A 13,717-nucleotide genomic window follows, 5' to 3' on the forward strand; every position below is an offset into this window, starting at 1 on the left:
TGCATACAAATGGGAATTGAGAAGAGGAAACTTGAACTAGTAGGTCGGTCACGTGGTTACAGTATAACTGCCCGTTATTACCCGTCTAACTTTTGGCTTTACATGCTGTATCTAAGTACCTAGAGCAGAGCCGCATGCTATCTAGGTAGATTGGCTACGACCGCAGCATACACTAGCCTACTAGGTACAATACCTAGTACTAACCAAGCTACTAAGGTTAGCGTAGTCAACCAACCTAACCTAACCAACTTCTTTCTCTTCCACACTCTCAACCTATTCCTCTTTCTATTCCCCATTCCAATTTATCACTGCGCAGCCTTTCTAACATCCATGATGTTACGCTAAGCTATAATCTGTTTCCAACAGCACTACAAGTTGTATACAACTCAATAATCCCAGCTAGGCAGACAATCAGTCATACATACCTTATTACATATCTCTTACTTACCTCTTACCTCTTCTAGTCCAATTGAGCCTATTGATCCTATCCTAACAGCACTCTATACAATTACGACTAGCACCCTCGCTTAGCTTGTATGTTGCAGGTTGAAAGTATTACGGCGTGCCCCGCCCCCTCTCTTGAAGTCACTTATTATGGGGGCGAAAAGAAGGGCCAAGATGGAAGTTTTGATACTAACTTCATTTCGTCCCACCGCTCTTTTTTCTACTACTAGCAGTTCGGCTGACAGATCTGCCCTAGGCTACCCCTTTTCCGACCAGTTATAATAGTGGTCGCGTAGATGCGGCCTGGAAGGCAGGCACGCAGGTAGGTAGGCAGCTTAATGCCTAGTTGCTAGCGTCCGACGCCTTGAGTGCTATTCACGTCGTGTCTCCCTATTAGAGAAATAGGGAATCGTCGTCCGCGGCCACTCCACCTAACTGCCGGTGATTCTGTTACATGATACCTAGTACACTATCCCGCACCCCCTGACCTTGCTCAATGGCAATGACGCCGCCCATTGGCGACTAAGCGCCTCACGCTTCGTCGGTATAGACTTTATGCAACCTTCCAAGAGTGGAGTTCCTATCTGTAACGTCTTGAGAAAGCCCAGCAATCATTCCTGTCAGCCAGAGGAGGCGCATATGCCGGAGTGAGAAGTGTATTATGACAGCGTTTGTGTCACCTTAAATTTACTTTGAGGTAGTCTTTGACTTAGCTGCTTAGTGTAACTTACAGCATAGCCGATGGCCAACTCAATAGGCGCATTTGTGCCTTTGGAAGTCTTCGAGTACGATCACATCCATCTAGCCGTGGGTGCCTTGGGGATTGCCCATGGCGAGACAACAAATACCCCTGTGTCGTTAAGGAACTACAATCTAACCAAATCCCCCCCACAGCCAATGGCAGGTTTGGCATCCATGTAAGTTTTTATATCACTTGTCAACTAATACCAAGAAAACTGGAAAGATAGAAAGACCTCTGCTGGTAGACTCTATAGAAACCAATAACCATACAATAACCCTAGACCCGTGCCAAATTTTTCAAAGGACGAGGGCCAGCCCATACAATTCTAATCCTGGCGTGAGCCATTCCATATATCCCCGCCCCCCACGAGGAGCTCTTTATTCTTTGAACGCCTGAAGATAATCCCAGTTTTCCTAGTCAAAAATCCAATCACGCCGTGTATACGCTTTCGAGTCTATCCCCTCAAACAATGCCCGGCTGGAGACTCGACACTGGAAAGGCTTCATGCCTAGCTTGGTTGGCTGTCTTACTCGGTCCCCCAGAAACTGCATTGGGTACACCTGGCATGTGAACACATGGGGCAGTCACTATTGAACATGTAAGAGTTGTTCGCGCCCTCCCTACAGTTGCACTTGATTCGTGTTAGTCATAGGCCCGACACATTAGGGGAATCTGGTTACTAACACAATTCCATCGCCAGTTTGACTGATCCTTCGAGGACCCTAGCATCGATAATCCACCGCTGGCCGTGGAGGATTTATGGTAAGATCCTCCGGTGCTTGTTGTGTAGGTGCTTGTGTGGCATTGGTGACTGCCACTCAAGCTTTGGCTGTTGTAGTGAGAGTGGGAAGGCATTTTTGTGTGTGAAACTTGAATACTGATGATAACTTGGGAGTGGTTTTGCAGCAACGAGAGGTTGTGAGGTGTAGATGGCTTTATATGGTCTCTGAGTAGGCGATGATCTCGAGCATACCAAAAGATTTCCTTGTAGGAGATCTCCCTCTTTTTATCTTTCACCATCTTCAGCTGTTCAGCTATATCCGTCTAAGCCCATCAAGGACAAAGCTGTGTGCTAGTGACCGATTTGTCCACAAGTGGTCTATCCGGAGTGGCTCAGTATAGTTGTCAGAGTTGTACCGTATGACTGACTAATAATCTACCGTGTAGGTTGACGATTTCTTTTTCGGTCAGATCTTCTTGGTCTTTCTTTCTTCTGATAGCCCAACGAGTGTGCCTGGATCAAAGCCCCCATCGAGACAGCCAAAGAATATGAAACGAATGGAGCTGATAGGCCTCCCAACGAGCGAGCATCGCCGCGTTGGATGAGAAGAGTGTTGCCATGTATAGCATGTGATAATCTCCCTGAGGCAGCAGAGTTTACACTCGTTACTCTCAGGCGTGTCCGATTTCCACATCGGTCTTCTACCTCGGTGGGACGCAGGTTGCTGCTTGACTCATGGGAAAACACCACCTCCTCCGCCGCCATGCACAGCAGCAACCGGCATATACAGACATACAGACAAGGACTATTTGGGTGAAGTCAGCAACGCTCTCTTACGCATACACGGATGTAATGTAACTACCTAACCCAACACGTACAGCCACGATATGCTTTCGGTAACGATCTAGTATGTATGTATGTAAGGTAGGATGCCACATACCTGGGTATTCAGCAATCATACCGGTTCCCACTTCCTCGGTAGCCATGCCCCACCCCCCGTTCGGGTGACTCGTCTAACGATGGTACAAAGCCAAGCAGGAAGCCGTGGTGTACGTGTGTAATATGCGTATGTGCTGCATGACCAGCATGTAGGTAGCCAAGCAGGCGGGAGTCTGTCCTCGTAGGGCTGAATGCCCCCATCCCATCCCATCCTCCTTTTCTTTTTCCTTCCTTCCTTTCTTCAAACATCTCCACACCTCCCTTCATCTTGGATTTCAGGATACCCAGTCGGCTCTTCACCCATCCAAGCCTGACGAGAGAGCGAAGTTTCTCTCCGATGTTTCCTCCCACCCCCCCATCTCATTCCTCTACCACCACCACCAGCGCCGCGTCCACACCGCTTCAGTTTCTATACATACACCTACCTACAACATTAGTTAGCAATAAGCCATACGGTCCCGAACGCCGGCCGGACCCCAGATTATCTTATTCTTATTCCTATTCCTAATCCCCTAGTACCTCGCAGCTTTTGCTTCGTCTACCGAAAGTAGACAGTCAGGTAAGGCTAAGGCCGAGCTGGAAGGTGGGGGAGGCTGGGGACAAGGGTAAGGGGCAAGGGGCAAGGGCAAGGGGAGAAGGGGGGGCGCTATACAAAATCAAATCAGATGGAGAGCTTGGAGTTTTGAGCAAGCTGAGATCATCACTATATCGAAAACTCAATCGGAGCTGACCGAAGAAGATGATGATTAATAAATTATTTTTTTAAAAGAAAATAAAGAAAATTATTTGGGGGGGCTCCGTTTCATGGATCGCTGGGAGGCAGACGTTTTTTTTTTTTTTTTCTCTCATAACCTCGGTATGGGGCAGGTAGGCCGGTCGAGCTAGGTAAAGTAAAGTAAAGTTAGGTAAGGTAAGGTAAGGTAAGCCGAGCGAGCGCAAAACAACCCCAAATTCGCAAACGGAATTATTATAAATTACCGTACCAGGAATATCAACCAGTCAATGTAACCAATTCGACATGAACCGAATCCGGTAACCGGAAGCCGGACCACGTAAGTCCAACTAGCGGAGAGAGAGAGAGAGAGAAAGAGGGAAGCGGGGAGCTGAAGATATTCCGCTGGGTAGGGTAGGGTGCCCATGGAGGTAGGGAGGTAATAAATATAGGGCTGTCGTTGATGGAGCAAGCTGAAGTCTTCCATTCCCCCCCCCCCCCCCCCCCTTCTCATAATTTCAAAAGCCAGCCCGCTCGCCCCATGGACTGGATTATTAAGAAAGTGTTTGTGAGGCTCTTGTTGCACTTTCGTCTCTGGGGAGGTAGATAGGCAGGTAGGTAGGTAGAGAGACAGGCATGGATTGGATGTCAATGGGCCTTATTATATTTCTCTAATTCTAGTTCTAGTTCTAGTTCTAAAACATTCACAATGCCAAAAAGAAACTTATGATTGTGGTCATTTCCCCCTTTCGTTCCCTTCACATCATGCGGCTCTTATCTTCTGCTGCCGTGGCACTAGAAGTGCAAGAATACTACTACTGAGCGCGAAGGGGGGGGGAGGGAATGTTGCCCGGCTGTGTTGGGGAAAGTTGGAGATACTGTACATAGTTAGCCTAGGTTAGTCTAATATCGCCGTATTGGTGTTTAGATGATTATGTTATACGGCTACCTATCCTATCGTATATGTATGTATGTATGTATGTATGTATGTATGTATGTATGTATGTATGTATGTATGTACGCTGTATACCTAGGCAGCCTACCTTATATTGTACATACATATGGGGGCGGCTTTCACGGTACCGAGGCAGGTGCTAATCTAACCTCGATACCGATGTATTATAGTATTAATTCTTGGATCCCTTTTCTTAATAAATGCAGGCCACAACGAGAGCTGAGTTTTGAAAAGGCTGGGGGTTCTCAATGCTTTGACGTTGCCGAGGAATGATATATCTTAATAGGCAATCGTGAACTTATGTATGATAATTAGTTAGTTAGTTATGTACTAACTATTGCTTTTTTGCTAACTTCAAACTGGAAGCCGAACAGGTTACAGAACAAAAAAGGCAACGTTGGGCTTTCTTGGCATAAACCATAGTTATTGGATATTGGGGAATAGCACTAGCGCTAGCGCTAGCAGGTGCCAGGGGGTTTTTTAACTCGAGCGAGATGGAAAGCACGGACATGGGAGTGGGAGCATGGACATGGGTTCATCATTTGAGAGACAGAGACAGATGCGCCATCTGCGTCATAGCTTGCCCTGAGCCAATAGCAGGCATTTACCCGGCATGTACAGGGGGTTTTGGGGGCAGGGGTCCTGATTTGATCTTGGAAATTCTCAACTTTATCGCTTTTTCGAATGATTGCCGGTTCCCACAAGTTCAATCGCGTCAGAGAAGAGATAAGTTAACTAGACAGAGAGAAAGATAGAAAGATAGAAAGACGCTTGGACTTTTAGTTCTTCTCAACAACAAAAATAGTTGTTGATATCATCACTTTTTCTACTTTTGGCTTTGCTTGCTTGTGGTAGTATAACAGCCCTTTGTTATTATCATCATAATCATAATAACTATAGTCATAATAATTAATATATTACCTTAATCACTTCAACCCTTCACTACGACCATGGGTGTTCTAGGCATGACGGCGGGCTATTTGCTCTTTTCCATTCTCCATTTCTTCCAGTTCGTCTTAGCCGTTACTGTCTGTGGACTCTATGGCATCGACCTACAGCGCGCACGTTCACATGGTGCATATGCTGATGGGAAATGGGTAAGTTAGGAGCATCCATTCACGTCGTCTTCGTTTCCACATGGAACTCTCCATGTCGAAGCAAAGATTCAACTGAGAATCATTGCATTAGGCTAACAACAAGCGCAGGTCTACGCAGAGGTCGTTGGAGGACTCTCGGCCCTGACGGCGATCCTTTACCTTATTCCCTTCATCCTAAAGTTTGCGGCAGTAACAATTTGGAGCTTTGTCATGTTTGTCTTGTGGATCGCCCTCTTCGGCCTGTTTGGTAGCATGTACATCCACGAGGATCCAGAAGGCAACGCAGACATCCAACGGATGAAGAACGCTGTGTGGGTGGACTTGGCTAACGCACTGCTCTGGTTGATCGGGTTCATTGCCAGCGCCGCCTATTGGTGGACGCACCGCGAACGCCGTAGTCGCTTTACCGGCCGTGCTAGGCTAGGCCGCAACGCTTCGACTCGCTCGACTGGCTTGTCTGCATAGTAGTCAACTTTTTGGTGTCGAAAATCAGAGGAAGAGTTAATGGTTTTGTCTTACTGGTGTGTGGGCGGGAAGGCTTTGGTTGTAGGTGAGGGAATGAGGGAAGAAGGCTTTGGCGGGTAAGGGAGGTAATGACGGAGAAAAAGCTTAGGGTTTACTTGGCGTTGGGCTTATGCAGAACTGAAGATACCCTGAATACCCAGAAGCACGGCTTCATGTTCAATTCGTCATGGCGGTAATGTAACTCGATAGATATCCATTCAGGTAGCCATATAATATCTGCCCGACCTTCGAGGCTTTGTGGGGTTTATGTGATGCTACGCTCTTGGCTTCGTTCGCAGCTACCCGTTCTATATATGGGAAGCAGTTATAATAACTCGGGTAGGCTAAGGATGCAATATGCTATCCGCATAGTATGCTCCCTGGATTATGACGTTCGCTGTGTCATGCTTGGTACTGGGAGAGTTTGTGTAAATGCATTCATGTGATTGCGTCGTGTTGCTACCTATTACTGTTACTAGTGGTGTAAAGTGCATATGTTAGGTAGCTAGATGATCCATTAAACCTTGGAACTTACGCAGCCCTACTGTAGGCACCGGCTAGGTTTGGCCGTGTCGCGAAGGCACACACGTAACGATGGATTGGCCCCGTCACGATATTTTCTCATCACATATAGAAGTGTGGCCACTGGCTAGCTGACCAATGGTCCAATGACAAATCCGTCCGAGTCCCCCGCATCAAGGTCTTGAGGATGATCAAAGATGATCAAAGATGATCAAACAAGCTTGCTGATCATGAGAATCGTGGTTCGCGTCGTTTTTTTACGTATGGCTTCACATGCGTTAGTTGCCCTAAGTTAGAGAATATTATAGAATATTATAGCGGCAAAAGCGGATACCTTGTTCTAAATTCCAAAGTTATTGCATACATATATGATTTCGAAACAACCTTGAGAGTTATTGCGCTAAAAGGACAGGCACATACGTCATATCTTATCGGAATTCGTACTCCTCTACCAAGCATACCCTATGTAACTTATGTTGGTCGTACAGGAACTTTCTTTTTTCTTCATGAAGAATTCAAGCCGATAACCCGAATAGAGTAGCCCCCCCTTTTCTTTCTTACTCTCCATTTTTTTTCGTGTCCCTCGAGTTCGAAACCTCCTCCCCTTTTGAGCATTAACTGGCAAATCCTTTCGACTCAACTAAGGCACCGCGATTCCGCGAATCTACTACCTAGGCAAGAAACAGATTTGTTGAATATTCCGGATCTTCGTGGCAATTAGCACATTCGACATTGACAACAAAAAAGAAAAAGATGTTCAATTCTAAATTAGGAGGCCTGTGCCGATCCTTCATACCCCTGACTGAACTATAACCTTGAAGAATTTCCAAGACTTCATTCAGCTCTTGTTGGAACCGCCTTCGGCGCTTTTAATCCATCCAACCCGTGCCAGGGGTTAAGGGGATTGATTTCTTTTTTTCCTTTTCAAGAAAATCAATCAAGCTTACTCGAACATTAATGACGCTTCGTGGAGTTTAGTAATCATTCAGTAAAAGGCTTGAGCGTTTTTTTTTTTTGTTTTTTTTTTTTTTCACCCAACGTCGAGAAGAAAAGGGAATAACAAAAAAAAAGTTGAGATGAGGGAAGAAACGTTGGCGGGGCTATTTCGGAATCCAACCACTGACGACTTGACGGGAACGGGTGACATGGGCCACTTCGAGCATCGATCTGCTAGATCGGCGGAGCCTACCTCCATTCCGTCTGTGATTCGTGCTAATAGTAAAAGCATATTCATTGAGGCCTTCACATCTAACTCTCGAAATCCTCCATGGCGAAATGCCTCAACGCCAGGGGTGGTCTGGGTGTTTCCGCCTCTAATGGGGATAGTGCGATTCCCCCCTGATGGACAGCCATCGAAGAAGCTATGCGTACATCTCTTGGTGAAGCTAGTGTGTGTGGGCCTATTCTACTTATGACGATATTTTCGTGAGTATTGTACCCGACACCATAGATTTCTATGCTGCCCAGACATTGATTTGATCTCAGGGAGACTTTTTTTTGGGGCCCCGGTGTGCTCATCGTGCAGCTAAGCTCGTGGCAATATTCCGAAACAGAGGTTATCGGGCAGCATAACCCAGAGAAGCAGAATCCCTGCTAAATATTACTACGTATCTGGGATTGTTTCTGCTGTAGTGTAGGCTGAAGCTCTGTGGGGCCGTGTCTACCTATTATAGAATATCTACTAACCTAGGTAAGTTCCTAGTCTTCAGTTTCAGAGGCTGTGTATTGGGCATAGGTAGCTAGGGAGGTAGGTGTGTAGGCATTATAGCTTAGACGCTTCGGCTGTTCGGGCACCTACGACGGAGGCGACTTGATGTTCAATGCGGGTATTCAATGCGGTGCGTTGATCTCTGCAGAATGGGTAGTACGCACCCTGCCATCCACGTTCTTAATAGAAACAGGGGGGGTGAGTTTGAAGCAGACCATGACATACATAGATCTGATGGTGAAGTAATCAAGCCACTTGTATTTGCCTATGGTGATAAGGTACCTAGTAGATAGATAGAAACTCGCTTGCTAGCCTTCCTACGAGCAGCCGGGACGATCTACCCGGCCGGCAATACGTAACTCACAAATACAATCGGCCGAATCAGTGAGGATAGGGTAAGTTCGGGAAGGCTAGAAGCCTGGAACGACATCAGGTTAGGTATTAAGGTACCTAGGTAGGCATCAAGGTATGTAGGTATAGTTGTAGGTATGTATGATTGCTGATGCGAGTGGGATGAGTTGATAACTGAGCTCGTATGATTCTTCCTATTTGGAGTTGGATGATGACCGTGGAAAATTACTTGTTACGTATATCGATAGATCAATGTCCGTTGGATGTTATCGGCACATGTAACTGACATACATGTAGTCCGTAGGTAAGTCAGTACATATGTAGGTAGGCATCTGATGTGAATATATGTATTTGGTGTATTTGATTTCACTTTCCAAGTTCTCCTCGCTGTTGACCAGCATTGATATACACCGATAAGGCTACCCAATGGGAAAGGGGTGTCACATAAGACAAGTATGTTGTGGTGGAGCCTGCTTACCCTTACCATGCTAAACACATCTAAGGGTCTATCAATTATTCCCCTTTTAGTTTAACATGTTCACCACTAGATGTATGTACAATAAATACATTATTGTTGTATGTATGTATGTATGTATGTATGTATGTATGTATGTATGTATGTATGTATGTATGTATGTATATACATACACAGTACATGTCTGTGTGTACGTACCAAATATGAATTCCTTCGGATGACTTTACCACGAAAACCAGGGGCTGGCTTCCATGTTCCATGCTCAAAAGTTGTTGGTAAGGTTGGAAAAGGTAGGTTAGAAAGGCAACCTTATTTGATTGATTACAACTTTCCAAGAAATACAAGCTTGTGGCTCCTTCCCATATATCCCATATATCCCATATAAAATTCCTATCCGGGAATTTCAGGGTTCCATTTCGGAGGCACTTGCCCAGGTAGAAGCGCAGGTAGAACAAATGATATGGCAGTTATGGGTACCTACAGTTATTTGCCTTGACATCTGCAAGTTGAGCTTATTATCTGCCACACATACATACCACATACATATTTACAACATACAGCATACAACATTACATTACGTACATTACATACTTGCATACATGCATACCTACATACATACCTTGATTAATTGATTGATTGATTGATTGCTTGTTTGACTCACGATCCCATTTACCTACTACTACTACCACCACCACCATTACCATTACCACTACTACCATATCTAACTACATACTACCCAGATAGTACTTACCCAAACATACTACATATCACTGTTGATAAGCTTTCCCACCACCCCCGTCTTGAACAAAAACGATTAAAGACGAGACACACACACATACACACACACACACACTCCAACATACTCACACATACACATCAGATGTCACAGCTTGCCATCTCTACACAAAGTTAAGATAATAAAGAGTCAGTACAGAGAAGAGAGAGTATTCGGTCATCAGTCGTCAATCCATGGCCAGATAGCATCGCCTGTGGATACATCGAATGCCATCCTAACTTACACACATGCATACAGCATACTACGTAGCCCGAAACGAGCCATAAACGACGATCATTCTTGGACCGAATCCCAATTTCATCACACAACACAACAGAACACAGCACAACACTCCATTTTACCTACAGTAGCGTGAGGTATCAATCCTCACGTTTAACACAACCCACCGAAATCTTTTGCTCAGGTAAGACGCTTGGCAATACGTCTTCGCCTTCTTTGCCTCCGTCGCATTACATTATCGTGTTTGCTTGAGATGCTCAAGTACCGCAACGAACCGCCGCTTGCTTGGTAGTACCACTATCAAATTCTGCTCTGTATTAAACACGCAGTACGCCGTTATCTTAGAAGGAAGCCAAAAACAAACTATCTTGAAAATTTGGTGGATATCAAAAAAAAAAAAAACAAGTCGGAATCCTAGCCGAGTCGTCCAACATCAAGGCCACCTGAAGAACAGTCTCGACATTGATAGAATTCGAAATTTCTTTCTCACCTTTTCTTCACGCTTGTTTCCAGTTATCTATTTATCTAGATACTCATTCGTGACAAGTGAAGCTTGAAGACCGAAAACTTGCATCGACTGACAACCCATCGTCTATCGAATCTTCATTGCGCCTGTCGCCCTGATTGAAACGTTAGCCAAAAGAGAGGATTGAGTGGACTGTGACTTGGAGACATTGACGATAATATGGCAAGTTTCGGTCGTTCTTTCAAACCAACTTCGTATCTGTCTTCCATGAAGAGAAGGCCGGCACCGCCAGCAAGAAGTATGTCTAGCTCGTCTGAAGCGTCCCCATTGTCCTCGCCCGACATACGGCAAGACGATATCATCTTCTCCACAAGACCGTCACCGAACCCGACGATAGAGATGCCTCAATACCAACAACCCGGGGCTTCCCCGAAGCTCAGGTCTAGTAACGGTATGTTCTTTTCTTGGTGCATCATTTTCCTGTTTACTCTTTTCTGTTTGAGTCTCTCACGTTACATGGGCTGCGGTCATCTTGTCGTAATAACGATCACGATCACGTCCAACTTAGGGAGGAGATAAATTTGGATGTTTCAAGTGGAAGAGTTCTCGAACATGAGACAATGGAAAGATGTCCACATGGGTTTAAATTAGTAACCTACTAGGTTAGGTATCTATTCTTTTTTGTCTTTCCCCTTTTTAATCCGACAAAGTTGCCGGGTTCGCCGACCTGCAGACTGCAGACTAGATTGAGAAACTGGATGGGGACTTGTCAGTTCAGAACTTGTGACCGGTTGGTTGAAGATTTGGTTGGATGAGCGGATGGCAAGCCACTAATGCTTCTCTGTCTCTCCACTATCAGCCCCTACTAAAGTAAAGGCGGGCAGGGCGGGGTGCATTTCAGGGATCCATGGATGGATGCCATTATGTATCCTGTATCCCTTGGTTTGCTCTTGGCCTTTTGGTTAAACCCCCCCCCCTTTTTTAATCTTTTGGGCGCTTCTTTAACATGTTTTTTGTCTTTTAAGAGGGGGGTTTCTTTTGGAGTCTTGGGGTCCTTGGGGGTCTTGTGGCCACTGACGATGTCTCGAATCCCCAATTCCATGGATCACTCCTCTTGTCTCCTCTTTTGCAATCGTTCCGTGCTTTATTCGTTAGGTGCGTCATCGTCATCGTAGGCAAGCGATACTAATAAATCTCCCAACTGATTTAGTAAGAAAGGATCCGACTCTGTTCGATTCTCCAAGATCAACACCTGCGCGAACTAGGCCCATTGCAATCGAATTACCTCCCACCAAGAAAGTCAACAGTGCTCCTGTTTATACCCCACCCGCACCGCTTTCCGCCCGCGGGGATCTTCCTGGGTAAGTTGTCTTTGACCAAGTTAGGTCGCGCCCGGGTCGTTTTGACAAACATGGATGCGCTGGCTAACCCACATTACTTGGTTATAGCGGCTATTTCCCCTTGCACGAGGACCACAACCGAGTTTATTGTCCTCATCCTTTTCACCTCGATGCTTCCCACGCACGCATGAAATCTATTGAGCGTGCTGGTCAGTCAGGTTCTCCCGATCCCGAGTCAGCAGCCATCGCCACCAGACAAACGAAGCCAGTAACAGTAACCTCCACCACTCTCCCCGTCACCATGTCAGAACGACCTACTACGCGAACCGCGCCGCCCGTCGCCGCAGGACTACCAGAATCTAATTTCGATTCTGGCTCCAACATGCCTGTTGCTAGCTACCTGCCAACCGGCGCGCAGGATAGCCCTCTGCCGATGGGCAAATACTATCCTTCTAACTATACGAAGAGGAAAGAAGAAAAGAGGAGCAGGAAGCAAAGCCGACCGCAGACTTCGGTTCCTTCATCTTCGATGGGATCCAAGTCGGAATCCCAGGTCCCTACTACGCGGGAAACTTCAACTATGGGACACTCGCGAAATGAGTCAGACGCGAAGCGCAGACTACAGCAATATCAACGTGATATGATTGCTCAAGCTACACTAGCCCTTAATGGCGGAAATGTCAATGCGGCAGCGCTAAGTTCTCTGAGGACTATCGGCTTCGCAAGCATGTCCAAACCAAGTAAGCCGAGACTGGCGCCCTTGGGATCACCTGGACCTGTAACTCCCATGGAGTTGGAAGGTTCGGGAGAAGGTTACTTGGGGGCACGTGGACCGGTAGATGCCCAAGTCGAAGAGATTGCTCGAGCCATCAGAGCCGAAGAGGAGCGTAAACAACGAGAGGGTGCTTCATCGCCAGCGGTTGAGTTGGGGCCCAGCACTTTTTGAACATGATGGCCGATATCATGTTTCTCCTCGTTGAGCCCTATCGGGTTTACCATGCGCCGTGTCTATCATAATCTTGGTTTATTATATCTCCAACCACATCCTGAGCATACACCTCACCTCGACTACACGAAACTCCTCTCTACTACCTAAATACTGGTTTGCTCTAAGAGCAGGAAGTAAATTCCCGCTCTTTGTATCATCGACACTGCCTCTTCTCATTCCAAGAATTTGCATCGGATGGCTCAGATCTATTTAGCGCTGCATTCATACCCGGCCGGCTATCATTTCGGCTACTGGCCTAGTACACATAACGTACTTTGGCCCTCCGAGCCGTGATATCTCCTTTATCTCACTTATGATACCCGATTTCCCATTCAAGATGGGAGGATACGATCACACTTGCATGCATGGACCCAACAGGCGTACGGAAATGGCAAGACTTCGGCAGTCGGCGGCAGTCTGACTCGGAGCAAGCTGTTTACGCCGATTCTGGGTTTTTTCTTATGGGTGGATGTGGATTTGTATTCTGGCTCTGCTTATCAAGAGATGACTCATCAGTGGGCGAGCGATCGATCGCTTCGTTCACATTTGCTGTTAGGGAATGTGATAGTACAAGAAATGAAGAGAAAAAAAGTTTACACAAGGGATGGAAAGGGAATGGGTGGAGATATGGGATTGTATTGTATTGTATCTCTTCTGGTTCAGGGACTGACTGATTGATCCGACGCAGTTGAATTATACAGCAGACAGAATGCATAGGTAGATGGTTCGGAATGAAAA

At 46.2% G+C, this 13,717-nt stretch overlaps 4 protein-coding genes across 4 annotated transcripts; 3 read left to right on the forward strand and 1 right to left on the reverse strand.

The window, feature by feature from the left end:
• Positions 1–1,534: 1,534 nt before the first annotated feature.
• On the reverse strand, positions 1,535–2,463 carry GGS25DRAFT_405801 (uncharacterized protein). Its single transcript, XM_049258461.1, has 2 exons — positions 1,871–2,463; positions 1,535–1,817 (listed from the first exon to the last, which is right to left on the reverse strand). The coding sequence occupies exons 1-2, from the start codon at positions 2,204–2,206 to the stop codon at positions 1,713–1,715; spliced, it is 441 nt and encodes a 146-aa protein (XP_049113737.1). The 5' UTR covers positions 2,207–2,463; the 3' UTR covers positions 1,535–1,712.
• Positions 2,464–4,108: 1,645 nt separating this feature from the next.
• On the forward strand, positions 4,109–4,879 carry GGS25DRAFT_502727 (uncharacterized protein). The gene has a single exon (XM_049262032.1). The coding sequence runs from the start codon at positions 4,487–4,489 to the stop codon at positions 4,784–4,786; it is 300 nt and encodes a 99-aa protein (XP_049113738.1). The 5' UTR covers positions 4,109–4,486; the 3' UTR covers positions 4,787–4,879.
• A 319-nt stretch (positions 4,880–5,198) lies between these two features.
• On the forward strand, positions 5,199–6,231 carry GGS25DRAFT_406045 (uncharacterized protein). The gene is made up of 2 exons (XM_049258462.1): positions 5,199–5,610; positions 5,719–6,231. The coding sequence occupies exons 1-2, from the start codon at positions 5,464–5,466 to the stop codon at positions 6,073–6,075; spliced, it is 504 nt and encodes a 167-aa protein (XP_049113739.1). The 5' UTR covers positions 5,199–5,463; the 3' UTR covers positions 6,076–6,231.
• Positions 6,232–10,870: 4,639 nt separating this feature from the next.
• GGS25DRAFT_515437 (uncharacterized protein) lies at positions 10,871–12,937 on the forward strand (the record flags this gene model as incomplete). The annotated part of the gene is made up of 3 exons (XM_049263082.1): positions 10,871–11,102; positions 11,862–12,012; positions 12,100–12,937. The coding sequence occupies 3 exons, from the start codon at positions 10,871–10,873 to the stop codon at positions 12,935–12,937; spliced, it is 1,221 nt and encodes a 406-aa protein (XP_049113740.1).
• Between the last annotated feature and the right edge of the window lie 780 nt (positions 12,938–13,717).

This window comes from Hypoxylon fragiforme (assembly GCF_022984875.1).
Source record: "Hypoxylon fragiforme strain CBS 206.31 chromosome Unknown GGS25scaffold_8, whole genome shotgun sequence".
Taxonomy (NCBI): Eukaryota; Fungi; Ascomycota; class Sordariomycetes; order Xylariales; family Hypoxylaceae; genus Hypoxylon; species Hypoxylon fragiforme.